Source organism: Emydura macquarii, unplaced genomic scaffold, assembly GCF_026122565.2.
Source record: "Emydura macquarii macquarii isolate MOO-44397 ecotype Brisbane River unplaced genomic scaffold, CSIRO-AGI_Emac_v2 contig_3530, whole genome shotgun sequence".
Classification (NCBI taxonomy): Eukaryota; Metazoa; Chordata; order Testudines; family Chelidae; genus Emydura; species Emydura macquarii.
This window is the reverse complement of record NW_027133667.1, coordinates 3,165,617-3,189,089: the sequence shown is the minus strand read 5'-3', so window position 1 is coordinate 3,189,089 and position 23,473 is coordinate 3,165,617. Positions and strand designations below refer to the sequence as shown.

General features: G+C 40.6%; 1 protein-coding gene across 1 annotated transcript in view; it reads right to left on the bottom strand.

Annotated features, from left to right (window-relative positions):
* KIAA1549 (KIAA1549 ortholog) overlaps window positions 1–23,473 on the bottom strand; it is a 175,790-nt gene that overhangs the window by 90,115 nt on the left and 62,202 nt on the right. Inside the window, exons 2-3 of the mRNA XM_067536032.1 lie at window positions 2,975–5,734; window positions 531–619 (exon numbers count right to left, since the gene is read on the bottom strand). Coding sequence (XP_067392133.1) covers window positions 531–619; window positions 2,975–5,734 — 2,849 coding nt within the window. The remainder of the gene's footprint in view (window positions 1–530; window positions 620–2,974; window positions 5,735–23,473) is intronic.

Genomic DNA, 23,473 nt, shown 5'->3' with positions numbered 1-23,473 from the left:
TGCAAGCACTGATATTACTAAAATATAAATTAGCACAAGCTATGGAGAAGGCTCCCTGCTTCGTTTTAAATGCTTGGGATGTCATCAGCTGACACAGGAGAAAGACAGAACCCTGAACTGATATTTTAGAAGGTATAAACTTTTCAGTTTACCTTTCAATGTTAATCTATGCAAAGATTAAAGTGGATTGCAACAGATGGGGGAGCTCTGACCACACCAGCTAATAAGGAGAGTGAGCAGTGGGGGAGCATTGCTTATCCAAGCCAGAAAGAGAAAGGGGAGCTTCCCTAAATGTCACATTATAATAATATAAGCAACAATTCTTGTTACATTTGCATTAAAAATGCAAGAAAAAAGTGCTTTATGTATACTGTATTCCTGTTTAACTTAAAACTCCTCTGTGATTTAGGATCATCAGTTTTTTTGTGGTTTTTAATCATTTTATATTGGAAAATTAAAAACAAAAACAAAAACATACCATCCTACTGTGTTATGTGAAGCAAAGAATGAACACATTTGGTGCCACTTACCTCCAGTTCTATTGATCGCCTGAACTGATCTCTCAGCACTTCTTTGATGGAATCACTGACATTTTCTAGCACAGCTCTTCGGGACAGCACTGAAAATGAATGAGAGCCAGTAAGTACATTTTAGCTTAATCTAAAGTAGCAGTTCTCAGCCAAGGGTCTAGGCTTCACGGGGTCCGCCAAAGTATACCAGAGAGCAGGGCTGGCGTTAGACTTGCTGGGGCCCAGGGCATAAAGCCAAAGCCAGAGGCCTACGGCCCAGGGCAGAAGCCAAAGCCTGAGCAACTAACTTTGTGGAGTCTTCTGTGGCATGGGGCCCTAGCAATTGCCCTGCTTGCTATCCCCTAATGCCGGCCCTAGCTTTTAATCTGCTGGATATGCAGAAAAACAGTTGTGGCACAGGTGGGCCGTAGAATTTGGGGGTTGGGGGAGGAGCATAAAGAGAAAGGTTGAGAATCCCTGATCTAAGCGGCTTTGGTTCACAGTTGCATTTTCAATTGTGTGATTCATGACAAAGCAGGTAATGAGGTCAGCTGTGTTGAAGGCGTAAGAAACTGGGATAAGATACAGCTAGCAGTTCAGTTATACCCTAAAAGAAGGGGCTCTATAAATAGCTTCATAGGTTCTGTACATAGGCGTGCGCAGCACATTTCATTAGGGTGTGCACCCAGGGAATTTGCAGTAGGGTGTGCACCCAGGATCTTTATCGGTGGCAGGCGTGTCAAACTGAATTCCACCGGCGGGCCACATTTGAATTTCCCGCCGCATCCTAGTCTCCGTCGAGAAATCTTGCAATGAACGGAATTTCAGCAGCAGATCACGGCATGCTCCCGTCCGCGGCAACATCGCACGGCTACTTCATTATCAGCGGCAGCTCGCTTTCTATTATCATCCGCCGAGAAATCGCGTAACCCGGCTACTCTTTCGACAGCGGCGCTACCGGCCCGCATCAGAAAGGTTCGCAGGTCGGATAACAAAAGATTTGACTCCCCTGCATTCGGGCGTGCTTGGGCACACCCGGCACACCTTGTGCGCACGCCTATGGTTCTGTAGTTATTTTTTCTCAACTTTTTCCATATCAAATTTGTTGATTTGCTAGTAAAAATACCTTTGTAACTAACTGTCTGACTAGAAATTCAAACTGGAACTGAAAGTCAAACTGTGTTCTTTTTGACTTGTGCCCTTGTAATAAAGATTCTGCTGTTGTAATACAGTTAACAATTTTGTTGATGATGCATAAGACAGAATAGAATGCAGATCACTATCCAATAACTGTGTTGGATATACACTACTAGCCGACATTAAAAAAGACCCAATCTTATTTTTGTTAAAATTTTTTTTTAAAAGCAAGCACACATTGCACTGATTACACATGGAGGAAGAGCTGTTGAATAAGAAGGTGCTTTAAAAACATATACAGGTGCATTGCTAACCATAACCACACTTTAAATTAGGACAGTGATTATGAAAGTAACTGTAAAATTACATCTTGGTGTTTTGCATTTATTCTCCTTCAAAAATTTGCACCGTAAAACTGCTGTTACCAAATTTAAAAAAAAGAGAATCTTTCTTATCGCTAGCACAGCCAACTCACCCTCATATCTGGAAAAAATTAAACTGCTCTTTCTGTTTTATACATCAAATGTGCACATTCTGGCCATAAAAGTTAAATGGAAAATTTTTATTGATTGACGGCAAATACGGCTCTTTCACAACTGTAGTATATTAGCTCAGCAGTAACAAGGCAACTTTCTTTTTAAGCATACAAAGTCACTTTTTTTTAATCATAACCACCAAGTCCAACTAAAATAATCTAAATTCAAGTGCGCAGCTCAAGTTCACATGCCAAAAGCAAATGTTAAACATATTCAGAAAAACTGACTTTCATTTAACAAGTTCTAAATTTTATTTTAAATTACAGCATTAATAAACAGTCCCAATACCTTCAGAGGGAAACTTATTCCATCATGATATTAAATGATTCTGCATCACAGTTCTGTAAAAATACTATATATTTAACACTAAAGTTACAAAGGAGCTGCAGTTAAGCCAACATAGATGCACAATCAATTTTAAAGCATCATTTGCACTCTGCACAAGGAACTGGTTTTTGTGCAGGTAAATTCCATAATTCATATGAGCAAGGAATAAAAACCCAGGTTGTATGCATGGAAATATAGGCTGAGTTTTGAAAAACTGGCCCTTCATAACAACTACAAGTAAACAAGATTATAGGTTTACATTTAGTAATCTATATTCCTTTCAAATGCTGTGTTCCTTTCAAATGCTTATTGAGCCCATACAACATGTGTAATTTAATGAATTTCATCTTATAATGTAAATCCTTATAATTTAGAGTGATTTTTTGGGGGTTGGGGGAAGAATAGAGGGTAGCTTAGAGACAATTTTAAAGAAAAAAAATTGAAATAAAGTTAGTAATATCTTACCAGCCAAGATTAAGTAAGTATCGGGAACAGTGATGTCACAAACGTATGGCTGTCGGGTTGTGGTCATGGCAGAGGTGATAATTATAACGTCAGATGGAGTTGTGGCCACCACAGCAGTAGGGGATGTGGAAGTACTTGAGCTGCTCTCAGTAGCTGTACTATGGCCAACTGTGCTACTAATGGTAGTAGTGGCAGTGGTAGTACTTGTTATATTGGTAATTTCTGTTACACTAGTTTTTGTTGGCGTGCCATATTCAATGGAAGTGTTTATGGATGGAGGCAACTGTGTAGGTATGAATGATGTGACCACAGAAATTGACTCCGCAGGTGAAGCAGTAACGCTGCTCACATCTGTATGCAACAACGGTGTGTACGGATTTGTTGTAAAATGTGCTGTACTAGCCATTGCCTTGGAATGAGATGTTAAAAGCAATGTGTGGTTAGCAGTAGCACCAATCTCCTCATCTGAAGCTGTAACAGTTGAGAGCAGGGTTGAAGATACACTTAAGATAGGAGTTGTCTGAAAGGTGGTAAACCAGGAGGTCAAGTGAGTTTCACCAACCAACGTATTGCTAGTGAGAATAGACTCTGAATCAGAAATGGACAGCACCAGTGTAGGAACTGCTGATTCAAGGGAGAAGAGTGAAGACTCTAACTGAGAGGTAGCTTCTGTGAAAGTTGAGGTAAAAGAAACTTCAGAATCCATTAGCAAGACTGATGTTCCTTCCAGTAACATGGAAGAGTCAGAGTAAAAACTTAATGATGATATTACTTCAGGATTATGTGTGACTGGAACAGAGAAAGTATTTGAATATGAAGTCTGCCAGGGAGAGAGATGAGAAACCTCTATGCTTGTGCTGTCAGTGGCAGGAAATTCAACTGAATCCCAACTGGAGGAATCCTCAAAAACTACAGATGTCCCCAGCAGTGTAGAGAAGACCTGAGGTAACAGTGTTGATAATTCACTTGGCATTCTTGAATAAAAGGTGGATACAGCAGATGATAAAGATGACCAGCTACTAGGTTCAAAGAGAAATGGTGTTGATAAAAAGTTGGATGAAAAATCTGAAATAGTTACAGAGGATTCGTCTGTGGAAACACTTGCAGGTGTTTTGTCAAGCAAAAGTACAGATTCTGAGGGCATAAATTCAGATGATTCCAGCAGGTCTGTAGGTCTGATTGTAACTGATGGTACATTCTCACTTGTGGTAAAGGCAGATTCGTGGAGAACGGTGGTGATACCAGAAGGTTTTGCTCTAACACCAGATGTTAAAGTAAAGATTTCAGTCATAGGAAAAGAGAATTGAACAGAAGTGATGTCCAATGATATTCCCTCAGAGGGCTGACTGTAGGAAGGGAATATTGTTGTAGTCATCATGTTAAGGCTAATGTCCACACTGTTTGAAAAAAACAAGTTTGACTCAGAGATTTCTATATGTCTTGAAGAAAATGAAAGAACAGGTCTTGATGGAAAAGTAGTATCAAAGATTTCGGGAGTAGACTCCTCCAGTTCATACAGGTCAGTAACTAAAGTTGTAAGTGGAGTGATGCCTTTTTCCTCAGAGGCTGTGAATGACAATGTTTCAACATAATCACCCGAACCCACATCGTGCTCTGTGTGTCCTGCTGCAAAGACTTGTTCTGGTGGAACTGAGGCCAAGTCACAGTATGAACACGAAGCATATGGTCTAGTGAAAGGCACTGGGCTTATGAACTCACTGAAGAGCTCAACTTGACTTGGCATACCTAAGCTACCAGGCAAATTTGGTGACGTGCTGGAGGATTTATGGGAAAGCACATGTGTAAACAACTCATCAGTAACAAAGGTATCAGAGTCAGTGGAACCAGCAGCTGAGTGAACTGGGAAAGACACAGATGGAAGACTAACTGAAAACAAAGCAGGCTCCATGATGGTTACCAAAACAGGTGCTGCCCTAGAAATACTTGCAACAGGATAAGTCCTTAGAGACAGCGCTTCTGTTGCACCGCTATTCACATCAGGGTAAGCTTCAGTGTATTGATCGGTACTTTTTACCAAAGCACCAGACGTAACTTGCATATCCTCATTCGGCTGTCTCATAAGAACAGATGACCCTTCTGAAGTAGTATCAAAAGGCAAAAACAGTGAGGAGTCTGAACTAGATGCATAGCTTTCCTCTACATTTTCCACCGGTCCAACCACCACCTCTGATGTAGTGGAACTTAAATCAATATCTGCATTTGTGGGGTACAACAGTAAGTCTCGGCTTGTAGTCGGAATTATACCGTCTGGGGCAAAAGGCTTCAATTGTGTGACAGCAAAACTATGGCCAGAGGCAGCACTGGATGTCTTTTGTTGTGCTGTTTTCATTTCATCATATGGTAATGAAAGGACAGATAATGAAGGTGTTAGCAACACAGTTTCTAATGTTCCTCTTGGTAGCTCTACTGGATTATCTGAATGATACTTTACTGTAATAGATTTTAGTGAAGGAGTCCACTGTTCATTCGGAAAGGTGCTAATCAATCCATCATCACGTAAGAATGTCTCATTGCTCGTTACTGTGATATCTACCACAGGCGTCGTTCTTTCTTTGTCAAATGAAGTCATATCAAGGGGAGTGGTAAGTGATGATAAAACCTCATGAAGAAAATTATTTTCCTGGGGTTCTACTGTGCTTTGTGTTAAGGCCATGTGTGTCATGCTGCTCACTGTACTTGGATATAGCTTAGACTCCACTGAAAGTAAGGAAAGATTTTGCTGCTCCAAGGATAAACCATCTGAAAAATAAAGAAAAAATTTGGTTAGTTATAATGTAATCAAATGCACAAGCACTAACACGGCAATCAGGAAATCCTGCAAATGGTGGTTAATAGGCAAGAAACTCAGAATTCTGAGATAATCATCATAAAGTGACAAGCAAGACTGAGACAAAACTTCTGAATGATAGTACAAGACTGTCAAAACAAATGTTACATTTTACTATACTAATACACATTCCACCGGGGCAGATAGCTCAATGTTCAATTCTTCCCAAACCACTCCCGACCCAGCATAGCAATGTTCTAGCTGAGCCCATCAAATTGATAGGATCTTTAAAGAGGTAATATCTGTTATTTGACAAACTTCTGTTGGTAAAAGAGACAAGCTTTTAAGCTACACGGAGCTCTCCTTCAGGTCTGTGTAGCTCAAACGCTTGTCTCTTCCACTGACAGAAGTTGGTCCAATAAAAGATATTACCTCTCCCTCCTTGCCTCTCTGATCACCTTGTCTCAGGGTTACAACAGAACCAAGAAGGCTACAAAAAACACTCTAAACAAGCTCTTTAAAGGCAGTAGGCTTTGTTTTCAACTGTCTTTTCCATATACTGTAACATGCATCAGCTTCCATTCTAAGTATATAAAAACAAGTAAAAAGGCATAATGCTGAGTAAAAATCTGACCATCTTTGAGGACTTAATTTTGTTTTGTTTTTTTAAATTAATGCTACTGAATATCCTTGAGCTCTTATTACACTCACCAGTAAAGTGAACACAGAGTGCACAGTGAAACAGTTACACAGTACATGTAGTATTCTGACACCACACCAAACAAGATATAATGGGCTAAGTTTTCGAAAACAGATTCTAAAGTTATGCCTACTGCCATATGGGCATGCATACGAGGGCGGACGTCCAAGCACTGTACGGAATTTGCAAACACATTGCTGTCTATGCATGGAAATATGGGGTGCAATAGCCTAAAACAGGGGTGTGCTATTTTGTTTGTTGACTGGCAAACTCACACCTGCATAAATTGCACTTTTCACTCACAGGGAGTCCTTTGGTCATAGGATCATAGAAAGAGAAGGGCTGAAAGAGACCTCAAAAGGTCATCTAGACCACGGATACAACTTTTTTCAGTCAGTTCTCTCCACCCACCCATCCGACTCATTAACTGTAGGGGGCAATTACACTCCCTCTATTTGCTACAGGCACCAGCCACAGAAAATTATTATTGCCATCCTATGCAGAGCACATCATTTGGTTATTGAGGCCAGTTGTGTATGGCAGAGAGCAGCCAAGTTTGCTCATTTCTTCACACTCAGGCTGCTGGAGCATGCTTGTCAAATGGTCTCTCTCAAAGGATCCACTTTTATTTACAAAAAGTCTACAGAATCCCTAAATTAGCCACAGGTATTTTAAAAACATTCTTCTGCTTGTGGAGCCTAGACTACAGCAATGAATGGTCCATGACACCTTTATGTGATGAGGCGATCTCCTATATCGGTGAGTGTCGATATATATATAGCCCAATACTGATTTTATCCATTATTGTATGTGTTCTCTTGATGCAGTGGTTCAGCAGTCAGTACAGCCACAGATACTACAGCCTGTGAGGAGAAACTCCTGTAATTCCTCTTACAGTGTAGCATACTGCCCGATTAGAGCCATCTGTTTGGTGCATTACCGTAAAAAAACCTATTATACATTTGCTTTGTCCTCATTTTTGGGACCCAGTGATGATCCTGGGGATCTTGCCCAAGCACAGAGAACCGAAAAAGACTTGGCAGCATTGCTGTCCAGGTTAACATTCATGTGAATGCTGATGGGACAGTAGTGGGCACTGCTAAGAAGTGCCCTGCTCGTGCCACCTTGGCATGATGTTAAATGTGAATCCTTTCGCTGTGAGTAGAGCTGTTTCCTGAGGTCAGGTGTAAAGCAGATGTGTGCACTGTTCTGCTGTTTAAACAACGGATTTCTGACAATATTTTAAAGGATTAATGATGATGTATCAAGGACATGTCGGCACTCAATGTCAAAGCTGCACTTGAGTTTATTAATTGCAAAATTATGTAGTTTGCTTCTGATGAGATATGAACCTATGTTAATGCTGTTATGTGGTCCTCTCCTACTCTCTGAGTAGTATACTGTGACCATTTCATTTGATTATTACTCTTTGAACTCACAAACCATTCTTAAAGTACTTATTAGCTTTCACTTCATTTGCCATATGATTTCACTGTTCCCATCTTCCAGGATCCAAGTGGCGATGGCTGGATTTGAGCACATAGGAGAAAAGCTGAGAGCCAACTCAGGACACTGTCGGAATAAACACCTCATCTGAACATTACTTGTTTTCTCTGAGCATGTCACTTTCCCCTTTCATGGTGATGTTCTCAGGCTGTGATGGAGACCCCTGTGGCAGCTCTTTCAGAAATGAGTGTGCTTGTGTGAATTAGAAAGGCAGATTGCAGCTTGAATGCTCCTTGTGAGTTTCTGGATCCAAATACTGACCCTGCAGCCAAATGCAAGAAAGCTACCTCAGGACACTTCACCGGGACACACACACAAAATATGCCCTGTCTGATCACCCTGCTATCCCAACCCCACTGCTCTCATGGTAGTGTTCTTGGGGTGCTACTGGCATACCACTGCAATGGTGCATTTGAGAAGAGAAAATATATACAGGGCAGTTTAGTCACAGAAAAGGAACTAAACAAACAGTTACAAAATATATAATTGCATATCATCATATATAATAAATTTTGCCATAGCATACATCCTTTATTGGTGGTGTAAAAACAAAAAGTGATATAAAACAAAAAGTGCTCCATAGGGATACGGTAAGTTGCCCAATTGGAGCAGTGTTTACATCCTGCTAGAACGCCCCTTTCACACAATAACCCATGGCAGATCTTTGCATAGGTGGTTCACGTGTCTGTTACGCTGTCAGACTGCCAACACAGCCTCCTTCCAAAAATGATGCTGTGACCAGCTGCTCCTGTTGGTTTGTCTGGCAAATGTCCCCAATATAAGTTTTCAACTGGTGGCACATTAATGTAATTGGTCTCAGATCTGGTGATCTGAAAAATGTCAGCAAAGATTAGTATTAGTATGCAGGACACCACCAATAAAGGATGTGTGCTATGGCAAAATTTATTTTATGGAACTCATGCACAGTATCTTGCAGCATATGCATCACTCACTCAGGTAAAGTCTGAGCAGAGTTTATCCCCTGAGCCTCAAAACAGGCAAAGGCAGTTATGTGGCCTGGGGGCATTGCACGAACAGAAAACAGAGTGACCACAAAATATTCACCAGGTATAAAACCACTGCATGACAGTAAACAATCTTTTGATCATACCTTCCTTGGAAAAAAATCTTTGCAAGACTAATACCCATACGTAATCACAATTGTATCCTTGATGATTTTCTGCTCAAATAATTCTCATTGCATTATCCCTGTGAAGACAGTATATAATGCAGTGTACCATATCACTGTGAATTTTACAAAAGGTTTTCATTTACTTGCATAATAATTGGAATGATTGTGGAAAAAGTGCCTTCCTATATGAAGGACAACACCTTGTCTGATAACGGCTCCCCAGACACAAAGCTTCTAGCAGGTGCTTTGGATACAGTTCAGTTTAACAAACTCCAGGGTGCATATTACTATCATCAGAAGCCTCCCAAACTTTGAGCCATCTTTTGGCCTTGTTTCTTCTTAGTCACATCTTGAGTATTGTGAGGGGGCCAGCCCTGACGGCTATAGGAGGGTGCTGGAAGGCATATATATCAGTCCCAGGCTTAGCAAATCCCTGTTCCCTGGGTAACACAGCCAGGGTTACTCCAGGTTAATTGGGGCACCTGAAGCCAATTAGGGAGCTGGCCACAGCAGGTAAAAGCCTCTGTTTCAGGCAGGCAGGGGCAGCTGAGAGTTGAGTGGAGCGGAGCTGCTAAAAACAAGGCTTGGAGCTAGTGTGGGTGTGGCGACAGCCACGGGAGTTAAGGAGAAGCCCATTCAGGCCAGGCCAAGCCAGGGGACGCTGGCCCCAAAAGCCTGAAGGAAGACCACAAGCAGGGGGGCTGTGGACAAGCGACCCAGGGAAGGTAGCAGCCCATGGACTAAGCTGTTTGAGGCTACTCCTCACAGTGTCCCTGGGTCGGGGCCCGGGGTAGAGGGCGGGACCGGGCCCCCCTCCTGCTCCCACCCAGCCACACCACCAGCATAGCGGTAGGGAGCACAGACCCAGTATGCAGACAGAGACTAGAGAACAAAGAGACAGACTATTGACTGAACGTTGTAAACATAAGTAATGTCTGTATGTAGTACACACACACACTTTTACCTTCCTTTCTCCTACTTGCTTACTGTGCTCACTGTGCACTTGTTTATGGCAATGCCAACTTATCTTGACAGACAGACAGACTTTTGGTGAGGCAGTCTTTGGTTTTTGTTTATGACTTTTCTGATTTCATCTGCATCAGCAAGACAGATACATTAGGCTCCTTTACCACAACCACCACAGTAATTATACAACCGTATACACTATTCATATCTATTGACATGCAAGTGCTACTACAATCTACTTACTGTGTGCAATGAGGAGCAGATCTCTTCACATGTCCTGGAAACATTGGTCCAAATCTATATCTGCTTATATTTATGCCCATTCCAGGGACAAACAAATCACTTTCAGTGGTGTATGCACTGTCTCTGTGCATCATCTAGAGATTAATACTGTGAATTCTGTTGATTTTTGGCATTATAGTGATAGAAGAATGAATACTAAGTAAATTCGGCTGGAAGCAACTGTGCGGTGTTGCATGACGTTGTGTTGTAAACATAGCTGTAGTACTGCAAAACATCTAAGGAGCATGCAGGCTGGCAATGTAAGCACACACATACAAATAGAAGAAGGCGGGTAATGTTGCTCTGAATCCAGGCTGTGACTTTGCAATAGGCGGCTCTTGAGAAGAGATCTCCATTAGTCCTTCTTCCAGCCACACATAGGGTGAACAATGCAGTAAAAGTAAGCAAGACCTTTGCCATGCTCTGGAGTCTTTTAATGGCATTAAGACTAAAGAGCCATCTGATAGATGTCGTGAAGGTGAGCAAGCTCCAGTAAGATGCTGAGAAGGATGCTGAAGTTTTACTGAGACACAAATACCTTCCAGAAGTTACTGACAAAGAAAGAATGAAAGTGATGCATGATATGAGACAAATGGAATGAAAGAGCCAATAGTCTCACCTCTGTACCATGCAAAGCTTTAGAACAAATCATAAAGGAAAAAATAATTACATTCATGGAGGTAAACAGAAAAGGGGATGAAATGTAACATGGGTTTACCAAAGGTAGATTGTGTCAGACTAACCTGATTTCCTTCTTTGAGAAGATAACTGATTTTTTCAATAAGGGAAATGCAGTAGAGCTAATATACTTGGACTACATTAAAGCACTTGACACGGTACCAGATGGGAAATTATCAGTTAAATTAGAAAAGATAGATGGGAATTAGTTTAAGAATAATAAGGTGGATAAGGAACTGGCCAAAGGGAAGAAGGCAATGTATAGTGCTGAAAGGTGAACTATCAGACTGAAGGGAGGCTAATAAGTGGAATTCCTCAAGGACCAGATTTGGGACAAATCTTATTCAATATTTTAACAACATTTGGCACAAAAAAGAGTGTGTTAATGGAATCTGCTGATAATAGAAAGTCGGGAGGCATCATCAATACAAAAGAGGATCAGAATATTATACAAGGAAGTGATCTCGTAAACTGGAATAACAGAAATGGGATACAATTCAACAGTATAAAGTACAATATTATGCACCAAGACTCTATTAATAAGAATTTCTGCTATAATATGGGGGCTCATCAGCTGGAAGTGACAGAGAAGGAGAGACACTTGGGTGTGCTGATTCAATATAGGATGACTATGAGACACCGTGATCCGGCTGTGAAAAAGGCAAATGCGATCCTAGGATGTGTCAGGCCAGGCACTTCCAGGAAAGACTGAGAAGTATTAATCATAGAAGTATAGGGCTAGAAGGGACTTTGAGAAGTCATCAAGTCCAGTCCTCTGTGCTGAGGCAGGACAAAGTAAACCCTAGACCATCCCTGACAGGTGTTTGTTCAACCTCTCCTAAAACCTGCAGTGATGGGGATTTCACAACCTCCCCTTGAAGCCTATTCCAGTGTTTAACTGCCCTTACAATTAGAAAGTTTTTCCTAATATCTTAATTTAATCTCCCTTGCTGCAGATTAAGTCCATTATGTCTTTCCTACCTTCAGTGGACACAGAGAACAAATGATCCCTGTTTTCTTTATGAGAGCCCTTAACATACCTGAAGACTTATCAGGTCCTCTCTCAGTCTTCTTTTCTCAACACTAAACTTGCCCAGGTTTTTTAACCTTTCCTTATAGGTTACGTTTTCTATGCCATTATATAAGGCATTGGTAAAATCTCATTTGGAAAGATGAATTCAGCTGCAACAGGTGCAGAGAAGAGCTACTAGGACGATCAGGGGAACAGACAGCCTGTCTTTTGAGAGGAGACTGGAAGAGCTTAGTTTGTTTAGTCTAGCAAAAGCAAGGCTGAGCAGGGATATTATTGCTCTGGATAAATACATCGGGGGTAAACATCAGAGAGGGTGAAGAGCTATTTAAGCTAAAGGACAATGTTGGCAAAAGAAGAAATGCATATAAACTGGCCATCAACCAATTCAAGATAGAAATTAGAAGGCTTCTAACCATCAGAGGGAACAGCCTCCCAATAGGAGTTGTGAGGGCACACAACTTCATTAGTTTTGAGAGACAGCTGGACAAATGTTTGAGTGTGACTGCATAACAAGGTTGCTTGCAATGGCAGAGGGCATGGCTGGCAAACCAGAAGGGATGCCACGGCTATGTTTTCTGTTTCTGTTAAAATCTCATGCTTTTGTGGTTCAGCAGGTCCCCAGCAAGGGTCAGGAAAGGATTCTTTTTTTTCCTCCAATGTAATCTGTTGGTTTTTAAAAAAATATCTCCTTGTTCTGAAGAATCAGGGATGACCACGGCTGTAGATGAGACACTGGATGGGGTAGGCTAGAGCTATGAGGTGGCAAGAGGAACATTTTCTCTCGCAGGCACTTAGCTGGTTGTTTCTTGCTCACATCCTCAGGGATATAACTGAACACCATACGTGGGGTTGGGAAGAAATCCCCCCACCCAGGTCCGACTGGCAGTGACCTTTAGGGATTTTCATCTTCTTGTGCAGCACATTGGCCCAGGTCACATTCCAGAATCATCTGTTATATCTCACAATCAATTCCCTGCCATTGCACAGGTGCATGTTGGTCCCTTCTATTTTCTGCCTGTGGCACATGATAGTCTACACTCCTGTAGACCATATATTTTTGTCTAATATCGATGATTGGGTTTAGTGTCTTGGTGGCCTTTGATGTACATGAGATATCACTAGATGATCTGGTAGGCCCTTCTTGGCCTTAAACTCTATGACAATGTGTTCATTATTGATTTTGAAACAATATGATAGCAAGTTTGCAAACCAAAATCCTACCTATTGTATAAACTGCTGGGCTCTTAAGAAACAAGGGAGTATCAATGGCATGTCATTAATAATACAAATTATTGTTTTCTGTCATCTCCAGGGCAACGCTGCATTATTAGAATGCTACATATCCGAACAGTGTATGCAACTAATCAAGAGTAGATAGCTAGAGCCCTGCACAGATACAAATATGTGGATCTGCATCCGATCCGCAAAAATAAACTTCTATCCGAATTGCAATCCGCCCTCACTCTTTTAGATGTATCCACATCTGCACCGCCAATCAGCTGTTTGCTGCCAGCCTCACCCCCCCCCATTAAGCTGTTGAGCCCAGAAGCCCCAAACAGCTGATCAGCTATTTAGCCCCGCCTTCCTTTTAACAGCTGTTCAGCTGTTCCAGGGGCATCCGGGGGCTGGCAGCTGCTCCAGTGCTGCCCCAGATGTCCCGGAAAATCAATCCGTGAGCGCCATGACCAGTCACATCCGATCTTCAAAAAATGGTCCATGGATGCGGATATCCGCAGATCTGCAGGGCTCTATAGATAGCACTTACAGCAGGGGCTCCAAAAAGCAGACAGACAGAAGAGAAAGCATAAAAATAAAGTGACGCTCACAGAAGGAGGCGAGCCTCAGGTAAAGCATACTACATGACAGACATATCCTCATGATTGCAAAGCAGCCCATCCCACTGTTGTGGGACAAAGAGACAGACCGACCACTTCAGCTCTGGTATATCTTAATGTTGTGAACTGCACAAATGTATTGACTAATATCAGTACTGGCTTGTTTGCCAGCACAGCTGTTAATGTTGGACAAAAGTTTCACCATACAGCTCTACTGTTATCGAGCCAGGCAATTATGAGACGGCAACAATCCGACAAGCCTAAATCTACAAAGCTTATAACATTAAGAGAGAGATTAGACGGCTCAGGAAACAGAATTGTGATTTTGAGCTACAGCTCGAAAAAGTAAAAAAAGAGAACACTTGTGGTTACGAGTACATGAGTCACGGGTGGCACAAGTGCAATGGCTCAGTTTGTATGACAAAATGCAGACTACTCTTTAGTCAGTGTAGACATAAGGGTATGCCAATGCCGCCAGGGTGATAAACTATCTTTAGCATTAACTTCCAATCTACCCAAAGTAATGAGTGGAGTTAGAACACAACCTACCAGTAATTCAGGCATGTCATTGAGGACTTCTGAACATGATGTTCATTCAAACTTGATCTACCTTTGGAGATACCTTCAAGTATGAACAAGATTATGGCCATACACCATAGTGGACACACCAGTACAACCTCTGGTAGACCAGAAACATCAGTGCTGTACCTTCCTATAACCAAATCAGAGGTACTGTTCCATAACATATACTTCTTCTGTGACAAGATGCACAATGCCATCCTGCCAAGTGCGTGCCAGAAGCCAGCCGTGGGACAATCAGCTTTTCACGGAAGCCATAGGAGAGATATATTCCAATGGTCTTGCTGCACTCCAGCATCATATGCCCAATGTCAACCATGAACTCTGCTCCAAGGGAAGGAAGGATGGTCTTGTGGTAAAAAGCACTAGACTAGGACTCCAGAGATCCAGTTTCTAGTCCCAGCTTTGCCACAAACTTCCTGTGACCTTAAGAAAGTCACTTCACTCAGCTGTTTCTCAGTTAATAATTTCCTGCCTTAGAGGAACATTGCAAATTTAAACTCATTAATGGATGTGAGGTGCTCAGATATTACAGTGATGAATGCGAGAGAAGAGCCTATTCATTTTTTAAAACTACATTTTGAGGGTAGAAATAAAAATGGTTTCACTCAGAGAAACCAGAGCAACACTTGGGAGCTGGTAAGTGGAGGTCTTTAAGCCTCAACAAGGACCAGCAAACAAATCAAAACAAAAATTACTTTATGAATGATTTTCTGTATGTGCATGGACACAGTAACCTACACGTAATAAAAGTTTATCTGTAACATTACATTCCTATTTTAATACTCTTATTCTGTAGATAAGGAACAAAGCTCCCTCTTGTTACCATGCCCTGTAACATTAAACAGAGACAGCCACATGATAGCACTTAGAACATACACATAAATGGAAATGATTATGATTAACGCATTACATAACAATGGATCCTAAATTATGACATGTAAAGTGCTCTGCATGCAATGTGCAAATCACACAATTACTTAAATGTTGGTGTGTTTTAGGGATACTGTGCCCCACATTTCAAAGAGGCCTTTGCCAACAATTTCCCCACTTACTACAAGGACCAAGAGTTTGAAATACCTGAATGCAGCTCAGGAGGGGACCGTCTGAGTGCCTGGTGCAGAGAAATCATCACCACAGTGACAATGGCAAATGCATTTGAAAAATCAAAAAGTCCTCATCAAAGGGTCAAAGACTCAAAGAACAATGTTAAACAATTAAACAGCCAATCTGGATTAGCTGTTGTCAAGCAAGCCTGTGTGTATTGTGTCCTCAAAAATCATTTACACAGCTCTCCTGGTAAATTTGTGGGCAAATTTACTTGGATGCCTACTCACTGAGAAAATACCAAAGGCGTAGTAGCACTGCTACTTGGAAAGCAAGCTATATGGGACTTTTTGTACAGAGGTGCACAAAAGTAGTGATAAGAATGACAGAGAAGGGAGCTTGCATTGCTTCTTTCTCTTATAAATCATAAAGTGCTACAGCAGTTATGTTAAGACAAAATATGGAACAATTTTTTAAGTGCACCCACTAACTTAGAGAGCATATACTAACTTAGAGAGTTTTTGATCACTTTATATTAGCATGCATACTGATCTGTATAGAATGTCTCAAAGTCATACTAGACCAAATATAAAACATGGGATATTATATTTATGACACCAATGCACGCTTCTGGGCATGCTCAATAATTACTTCTCAGATGTTTCTTTATTCTAAAAGATCCAAAATGTCTACATTATTTAACATGGGTGCTTATGAAATTTAACTGCAATGAATTAAAAGTTGCTTATTCCACCTCCAGGAAAGTGAAAGTCCAGCATTATATGAAACTGAAGTTAAAATTCCAGGCCAAGTTAAATGGTTATATTTCAAAATATTACTGCAAAGTATAAAGTGCACAGTGAGAGGGTGTATAACATACACACACTTTTAGTGCCCCTTATGTTTCTGTTTATTACCAAAAAAGGGACATCTTGAAGTCATTTTTTACCTACACAGGGTCAGATTGTGCCCAGCTGCTCCACAGGTACAGACGGTACAAGAAGCTTCCCATCTAGTAGACTGCACTCCTGCGCAACAACTAGACACAACTGCAGACTTTCCAGGAAACAAGTTTCTTACAAAGGAGACAGAGAGGTGGCAAGGCCTCTTCATGCTTGTCAGCAAAGTTGGCCGGGCTTGTAAGAGGTGTAGCAGCAGATACATTCTCACTGCATGCTGGAGAGCCAGACAGATCTTGCCTTCCTGAGCAGCATCCTTCATGGTTATACACTAAAGGGGTATATTGTTGCTGCACATTGACCTGAGAATGGGCCAAAACCCTGTAAGACTGATCAGGCCCATAAATGAGCTCTATTTTCCAGTCACTTATCACTACAAAATGATTAAATTCACCATTTTTCCTCTCCAGCATGAAAATAGTTTCCCATAATAATTAACAAAAAGGGCCCCCACCCATTTTAAGGAAGAAAGGCTTTTGACTTAGTTCAGGATTCTGTATTTCCTCCGCAGTAGCTGGTAGAAATAGGTGCAGTCATTAGTGTGATTAAAGAATTTAATGACATCTCTTGCTGGAGTGGAACTAAGGCCCTCTGCTGAGTCTTTGGCAGATAAAGAAAAATGCAGCTTTTATTTATGTAGCACCATTGTTGTGCATGCTGCTTTATATATATATAAAAAAAAAAAACCTAATTAAAAAACCCAAACAAACACTCCCTCCTTTGAGAAACTTGCAATCTCAGTTACATTTTTAATACAGCCAAAATAATGACAGACCAATGGGACATGAAGCAGAGAAAAGGGAGGGAGAAGGGATTTAAATAATCCAGTAAACATATGTAGAACCAGACTGTGCAACATTACTCCCTTTGGACACTTTGCATGATAATGAGCCTTGTGTGAACAAAATAGGCATGCATTACACGGGGTTTTTTGGTTTTTTTTAAAACTATGAAGACAGAGAGCCCATGGATCTGATTATAAGAGAAATCCTCTTTTATGGCAGTCCACAAAGTATTTGCACCAATGGATGCCCTGAATGGATATTCACATTCCATAATTTCTCCTAACAAACTTGCCATGATCCAGATGTGAAAACAAGATAACAATGATTATTCAAAGCCCAGCATATAGTGGAGCATTTGTGGGAGAAGTCATGAGAGAAGACTCTGAATTAAGGAACTAATCACGTCCTCCTGAGAATACTACAGTTACATAAAAAGAAAACCCAGAGTGTTAGGAAAATAAAGGCAATTCACGCAGTACAATCCCAAAGCTCTACACTCCAGCTTACGTGTACACACACAACTGCAAATCACAGTTCAAAGTCTAGCTCTTGCTGCAAGCATTCACACTTTTTTGGCATGTAGCTGTACATGACATCATTGTGTGGGAAGCCATATGTCAGGGAAAAAAGTACACACAACTTGAACTGGGCTTACAATCGTTAATGCTAACAACAACTCTAGTTACATTTGCTCATATGATAACTAGGTCACACTTTTAAAAAAGAAATAGAAAATTCCCTCCCCCCCTTAACAAATGAAAGACTGCACACATTGTGACTTGAGTTCTATTCTCTAAAGATCTTGTGTCATTTGGTATCCAACCAAAACACAATTGATATGCTTTCTGGTTATGTTCCACATTCTACCTTCCTCTAAGATGCAGTTACTAGAAGCACTGAGAACAGCAACTAAATTTATATTAGCCTCTTCTTTTATAGAGATTACCTAGACCAGACAGAAGTGTTTTAGATCCCTTTGTTCAGATTTAGCACATCCTTTTTTAAAATAAAGATGAACTTTTTAAAAAGTGTGTTATAGGTGTAAAAAACTCTAGGGATGAGATAACAGGCAGCCCAAAAGACAACAACAAAAGTAACAGCCTAATTAAAATGGAGCTTATTCTGTATCCTAGTAACCCTATTATCCACAAGGGCACTTCTCACCAACAGAGATCCTTAACTATGCTGACAAAGAAGAAAATAAACAACCTTCACTGAGCTTTAAAACTTTGGCCATCATACTTTTTTGCTTCTGAGCAGCATCCTCTCCAGGATTTAATTTTAGTACTCATAAAAGTAAACAAGTGCCCCAAAACTTCCAGGCCTTAATCAGCCTCTTTGTGAGCTTCATTTAAAAGACAGATGTTAGGCAAGGCATGATTAAAGTTTTAGAAGAGAGAACTTTAAGGAATTATCTTTTGATCCTGCTAAGTACTATTACAAACCAATGAACCTATTGATCAAAAAGTTTACTGCTTTAGGCCCAAATCCTGGAAACATTTCTGAACACATTTAAACTTCACCCACAAGTATACTGTAACTCATTTCAACAACAGTACAAAGCTCAGTTCCTCCCACAGGAAAGACGATTGCTTGGCAGCCCCTCTAGCAAATCTGCACAAACTGATTCAGATGAAACACAGTCCATTCAAAATTTAGCCCAAAAGTAAAATAAAACCCAAATAACTGTGTATAAAATAAGTTTAAACTTTTTTTTCTTTTAAAGCTGTTTTTTTTTTGCATGCCTGGTGTGGACCTCAACTGGAAAGAAATACCTCAAAATACTACAGTAGATATCCAAAAAGCTAGTCTTGGTACCAAAGAGCAATTTTTTTTAAACATCAGTGCATACCCACTGTAGTAAACATGTAACAAAAAGACAGAGATATCGCTTTAAAAACATTTTCCTAATATTTCTTCAACTGGATGATTGTTGTGTTCCAAAGGAACACCTTTGCTAGAATTACATTCACTTTAAGGACAGAAAGGACAATTAAACTGTGCACATACTGCAGCAAAAGGGTCACAACATTTAGCAATTAATTCTAGTTTTTTTAATCAGAATTATCACTCTCTTTTGATTACATCCTCAAAGGTAACAAATATTCTTTTTATCTGTCATCATCTCTGAGCAAAGAAACTTGCCCAAAGCCTTCTCTTCTTATTCCTTCTGTATACCTAATGCATTACAACAGGTCTGATCGCTTCTGTCAGAGTATTCTCCTAGAAACATCTTATGCTAGATGTTTCTAATCCGTACAGAACCCATTGCTTGCGTAAGAAAGTTCTATTCAATTGACTTCAACAGAGTGCATCCGATTATTCCAGCAGTGAACTTGGTGCTCAGAGTCCAAAAGTTCACCTTCTTCCACAGAATTACTACTATGCAAGGTCACACCAGTCATGTGTCCTAATGCATTGCTTGGTCTTTTTAATTTTTAATAGCTAAAAGTGCATGCACTTCTCACATTTTACTAATAAGTTGTAAGTTAAAAAACAGGAGCATCCCCAACTCTGCCTTCATTCTCTTACAAGATGGGAACAGAACTGGCCAAGACTTCATCTCAAGATCTGAAGTGACAGCTCTGAATGGTCCACAGTATCTTTGTAGAGGAAATCTGTCTGTTAGTGATAGAAATACAAGGAAGCGGGATAAAGAAAAGACCAATATCAGTGGTGTGAATAAATTGGGAATCAGTGGATATGAAGTAAGAGAGGCAAGATGGAATAAGTTCATAATTGAGAAAAATTAAAAAGGCTGTTTTTTAACTTGATTAGGAGATAGGAAAAAAATGAAAGTAACAAAAGGATTGTATGGGGGTTGTGGGAGTAGGACTAGAAAGGACTGCATGGTCTTTCTTTGCAGGACAGTCTGGCCACAGAATTCTTGACTGCCTCAAGTTTAAAAAAGAGGGCTTTAGGAATATTACAAAGAGGGAATTTCCAATAATTTATTGTATTAACAGGTACTTCCAAGTCTGAAAAATAAGAGTAGAGAGAAGAACATTCTGCGTCTCACCAAAAGTTAATATGTATGAGGACAGAGAGAGAGAGAGAGAGATCAACCCATTGGGAAATGGATCAATCTACACAGATTTCCTGAAAGGCAATGCTAACGTAACCTCTGTTGAAAAAGTTATCAGGAGAGTAAGTATTAAAGAGACTGAGGTGCCTCACTTTTGCCTTGTCATCCTTGGAGAAGATGTTTCTGTAATGACAGATGGGGGTTGGACTAGATGACCTCCTGAGGTCCCTTCCAACCTTAATCTTCTATGATTCTATGACAGACGGTTATTGGAAATGTGAAACAAAATAGCCTCTTCTTCTGGATAATGAAGGGCAAAGAGGGCGGGCAAGGTATCACGTAAATGCTTTTGACAACAGCTATACTCTGAAGCATTCAGGAATCATCCTTTTTACACTCTTCTCTAGCTATTGCCTATACTTGACACTGCACTGCATATGCCATGTCCTGTGTGACCTTGCATTTAGGGTTTCCTGCAACAGCATATTAATTATTTATATGCCACGTAGAAGAATCAAGTGATACTGGAAATTATCCTCTCTCTACACAAACGCGGAGAGTACCAGAGAGTACCAGCCTCTTTGCCAGGCTGCACTGGTCTAAGATGAAGAAAAAAGGGGGTGGCAGTTGATTTCTTTATTCTCTGTTCACCACAGATTAAACTCCAGCTATCAGTCTGGAAAATATACAGATGCTGTCAAGATGTACTTCAATTTGAGAGCATGGGAACATTCTTGAAGAAGCAAGTGTCTGTCTGCCTGTATCCTCACAGAAAGGAATCTTGAAGAGACAAAATGCTAGATCTCCTCTGGATGAGTGATGCTCACTGATGTACTAGAGGTACTGGTTGCACACCATCTGTTCTTTGGATCTGCATCCCTTCTGGCTGATGGAGATTAGTGGGGGAATACCGAGTCTATTGCTGACAGACACTGTTAACACCTACATTGAGGACAGCAGGGTGCTGGCTTCTCTGACAGAAGAAAGATGCTCCACTCCACTTGCCCAACCACTCCACTTGCCCAACCAAAATTCACCTGATTACTGCAGCAATTTTCTGAAGATGTCCAACTGCTCTGAAACCTGCATGAGCCTCATTAGTTTACAAAATTGGTGCTTCATCCTGATCTCTACTTTGGGGCACTTACCCAGAGTACAGTTTGCAAGTGCAAAGCTGTTACAGTGAACCAATTAGTAGATAAAGCACATGCACAGGGTTGAAGATTTTAAGTAGTAGTAGTATGGTGAATATGGACTAAAACTGCGGGGGGCAAGTTGAGATTTTGTAAAACTGTGTGTCCTACACTGAGTTTTACCAAAAAGATGGCAACCTCCTTAACTGTTCATATGTAAACTGCAATATTTAAAAGGGAAGTTTCTAATTACAGTTGTCATTCCTGAACCTCAGACAGTAATAGTGGCAGTCATCTTGCTGACCCCTCCCCAATGGATGTGCAAAACTGGCCGTGCTGTCAGGTATTACAAAACAGCAAGAACAGTAAAAGGAATTTTTACAAGCAGCAGAAAAACTTTACCCCATGTCTCTGTTAATACTCTACTCCCATATCTGTGCTGAGGTTCTTTTCATAGACTTCTGTCCTTTTGCAGAAATCCACTTGTAGAGTCCACAGATATTTTCCCCCTCTCTAAATTCTGCTCCCTGACTGTAAACAGTAAACAAGCTTCCCAGCCAGCAAATACAGTTTGTATCTTTCTATATCTTTACTATCTGTATTATTGCTGCATTGTTAACTATAGCATTCATTTCCTCTGTCTACCACTTCAAGTCCTTTCAGATTGCTTTCCACTAGCTTCACAAATCACTTTTTTTATTGAAATGACAAGAGTGTAGGAGACTACCGGCAACAGCAGAGACATGTTCTGCCCCCTGTGTCTGGCATACTGTGTGCAGGTGAAGCAGTTACTGCTGGGGAGAGGTAACAGTGTTTACACTAAAGGTTTTTAGGAAGGGTGCAGAATTCACTTCATTTACAGGGGTATGAAAGTGGTTATATGGGAATGGTGGAATTAAATTTTCGATAATGGGCTGAAAACTGGGGTTACTGAGCTAGAGTCACATTACTCTCAATCCTCTGCAGCTCTCTCACTGACTACAGCAGATTGTTTGCACAAAGACTGAGGACAGAACATGTCCCTGGTGAAATAACTCAACTTTTAGCTAAATTCACTGCTGCATTCAGCACCACACAGTGGGAAAGAAGTGATGTAGGGCACTTTTAAGACCATCACTACTGCTGCCCATTGTCTTTTTGTTTATCCAGTTACCCAATTTATGTACACAACTGCAGTAATTGTGCATTTAAATTAGGCACACAATTGTGCATTTAAATTAATATGTGGCCTATACAGCATTATCATTAGGCTTAATAGCCAACAACTTATTGAGATGACTGGGGACAGTTCATACAAACCTTAGAGTTATCTTTTCAGAACGCCTAAGCCAGTGCTATATTAGTTCACATTTGGAAAGTTCTCTTTGTAGCCTCTGAGGACTAGAAACTTATTTCTATTTGACACTAAACTTTAAATTCTGCAGAATCTGAACCTCTCTTGGGAGCCAGATAAACACATCACGCATGCCAGTGTTGGCCTGAAAACCGGATATTTGGGACTCCTGCCATAATATGTTTTGATCTTCTAATTAAGAATTATACATATTCAGGTCACACAGACACCAATGGAGGTCCTGTGACAAAAGATTTGGGAGGAAAATGTCTAAAATGTAAGCTTCGTCAAACAAAATCATTGAGTGTGCAAAGCATTTAATAGAGAGTTGTTTTTCATTTTTAAAAGACCCATTCTTTTTAACCTTGTAATGTCAGACGCTGGGCTGTCAACACTTTCAGAAGCAAAATTAAACTAATCCCTGCAGAGAATGTGCTACGACAAAGAAGAAAGGGGAAAAAAATGACACACCAAACTTCTGTTAGCCATCTGTTTTTAAAATGATTTAATACAAAACGAGGCCCGTAACAGGAAAAGTGATACTGCAGCTTTAGTAATTGGCAATATATCCAATTACTCACAAAGCTGGGACACTGTATACATATTCTTTTATGACTAAGCAGGGCAGTGAACTTTTCTGTCTCTGTAAAGCATATTCCAATAGTAACCAATTTCATGCCAGCTGAAAGTGGCTTTTTATTAGCACTGCAATTCAAGA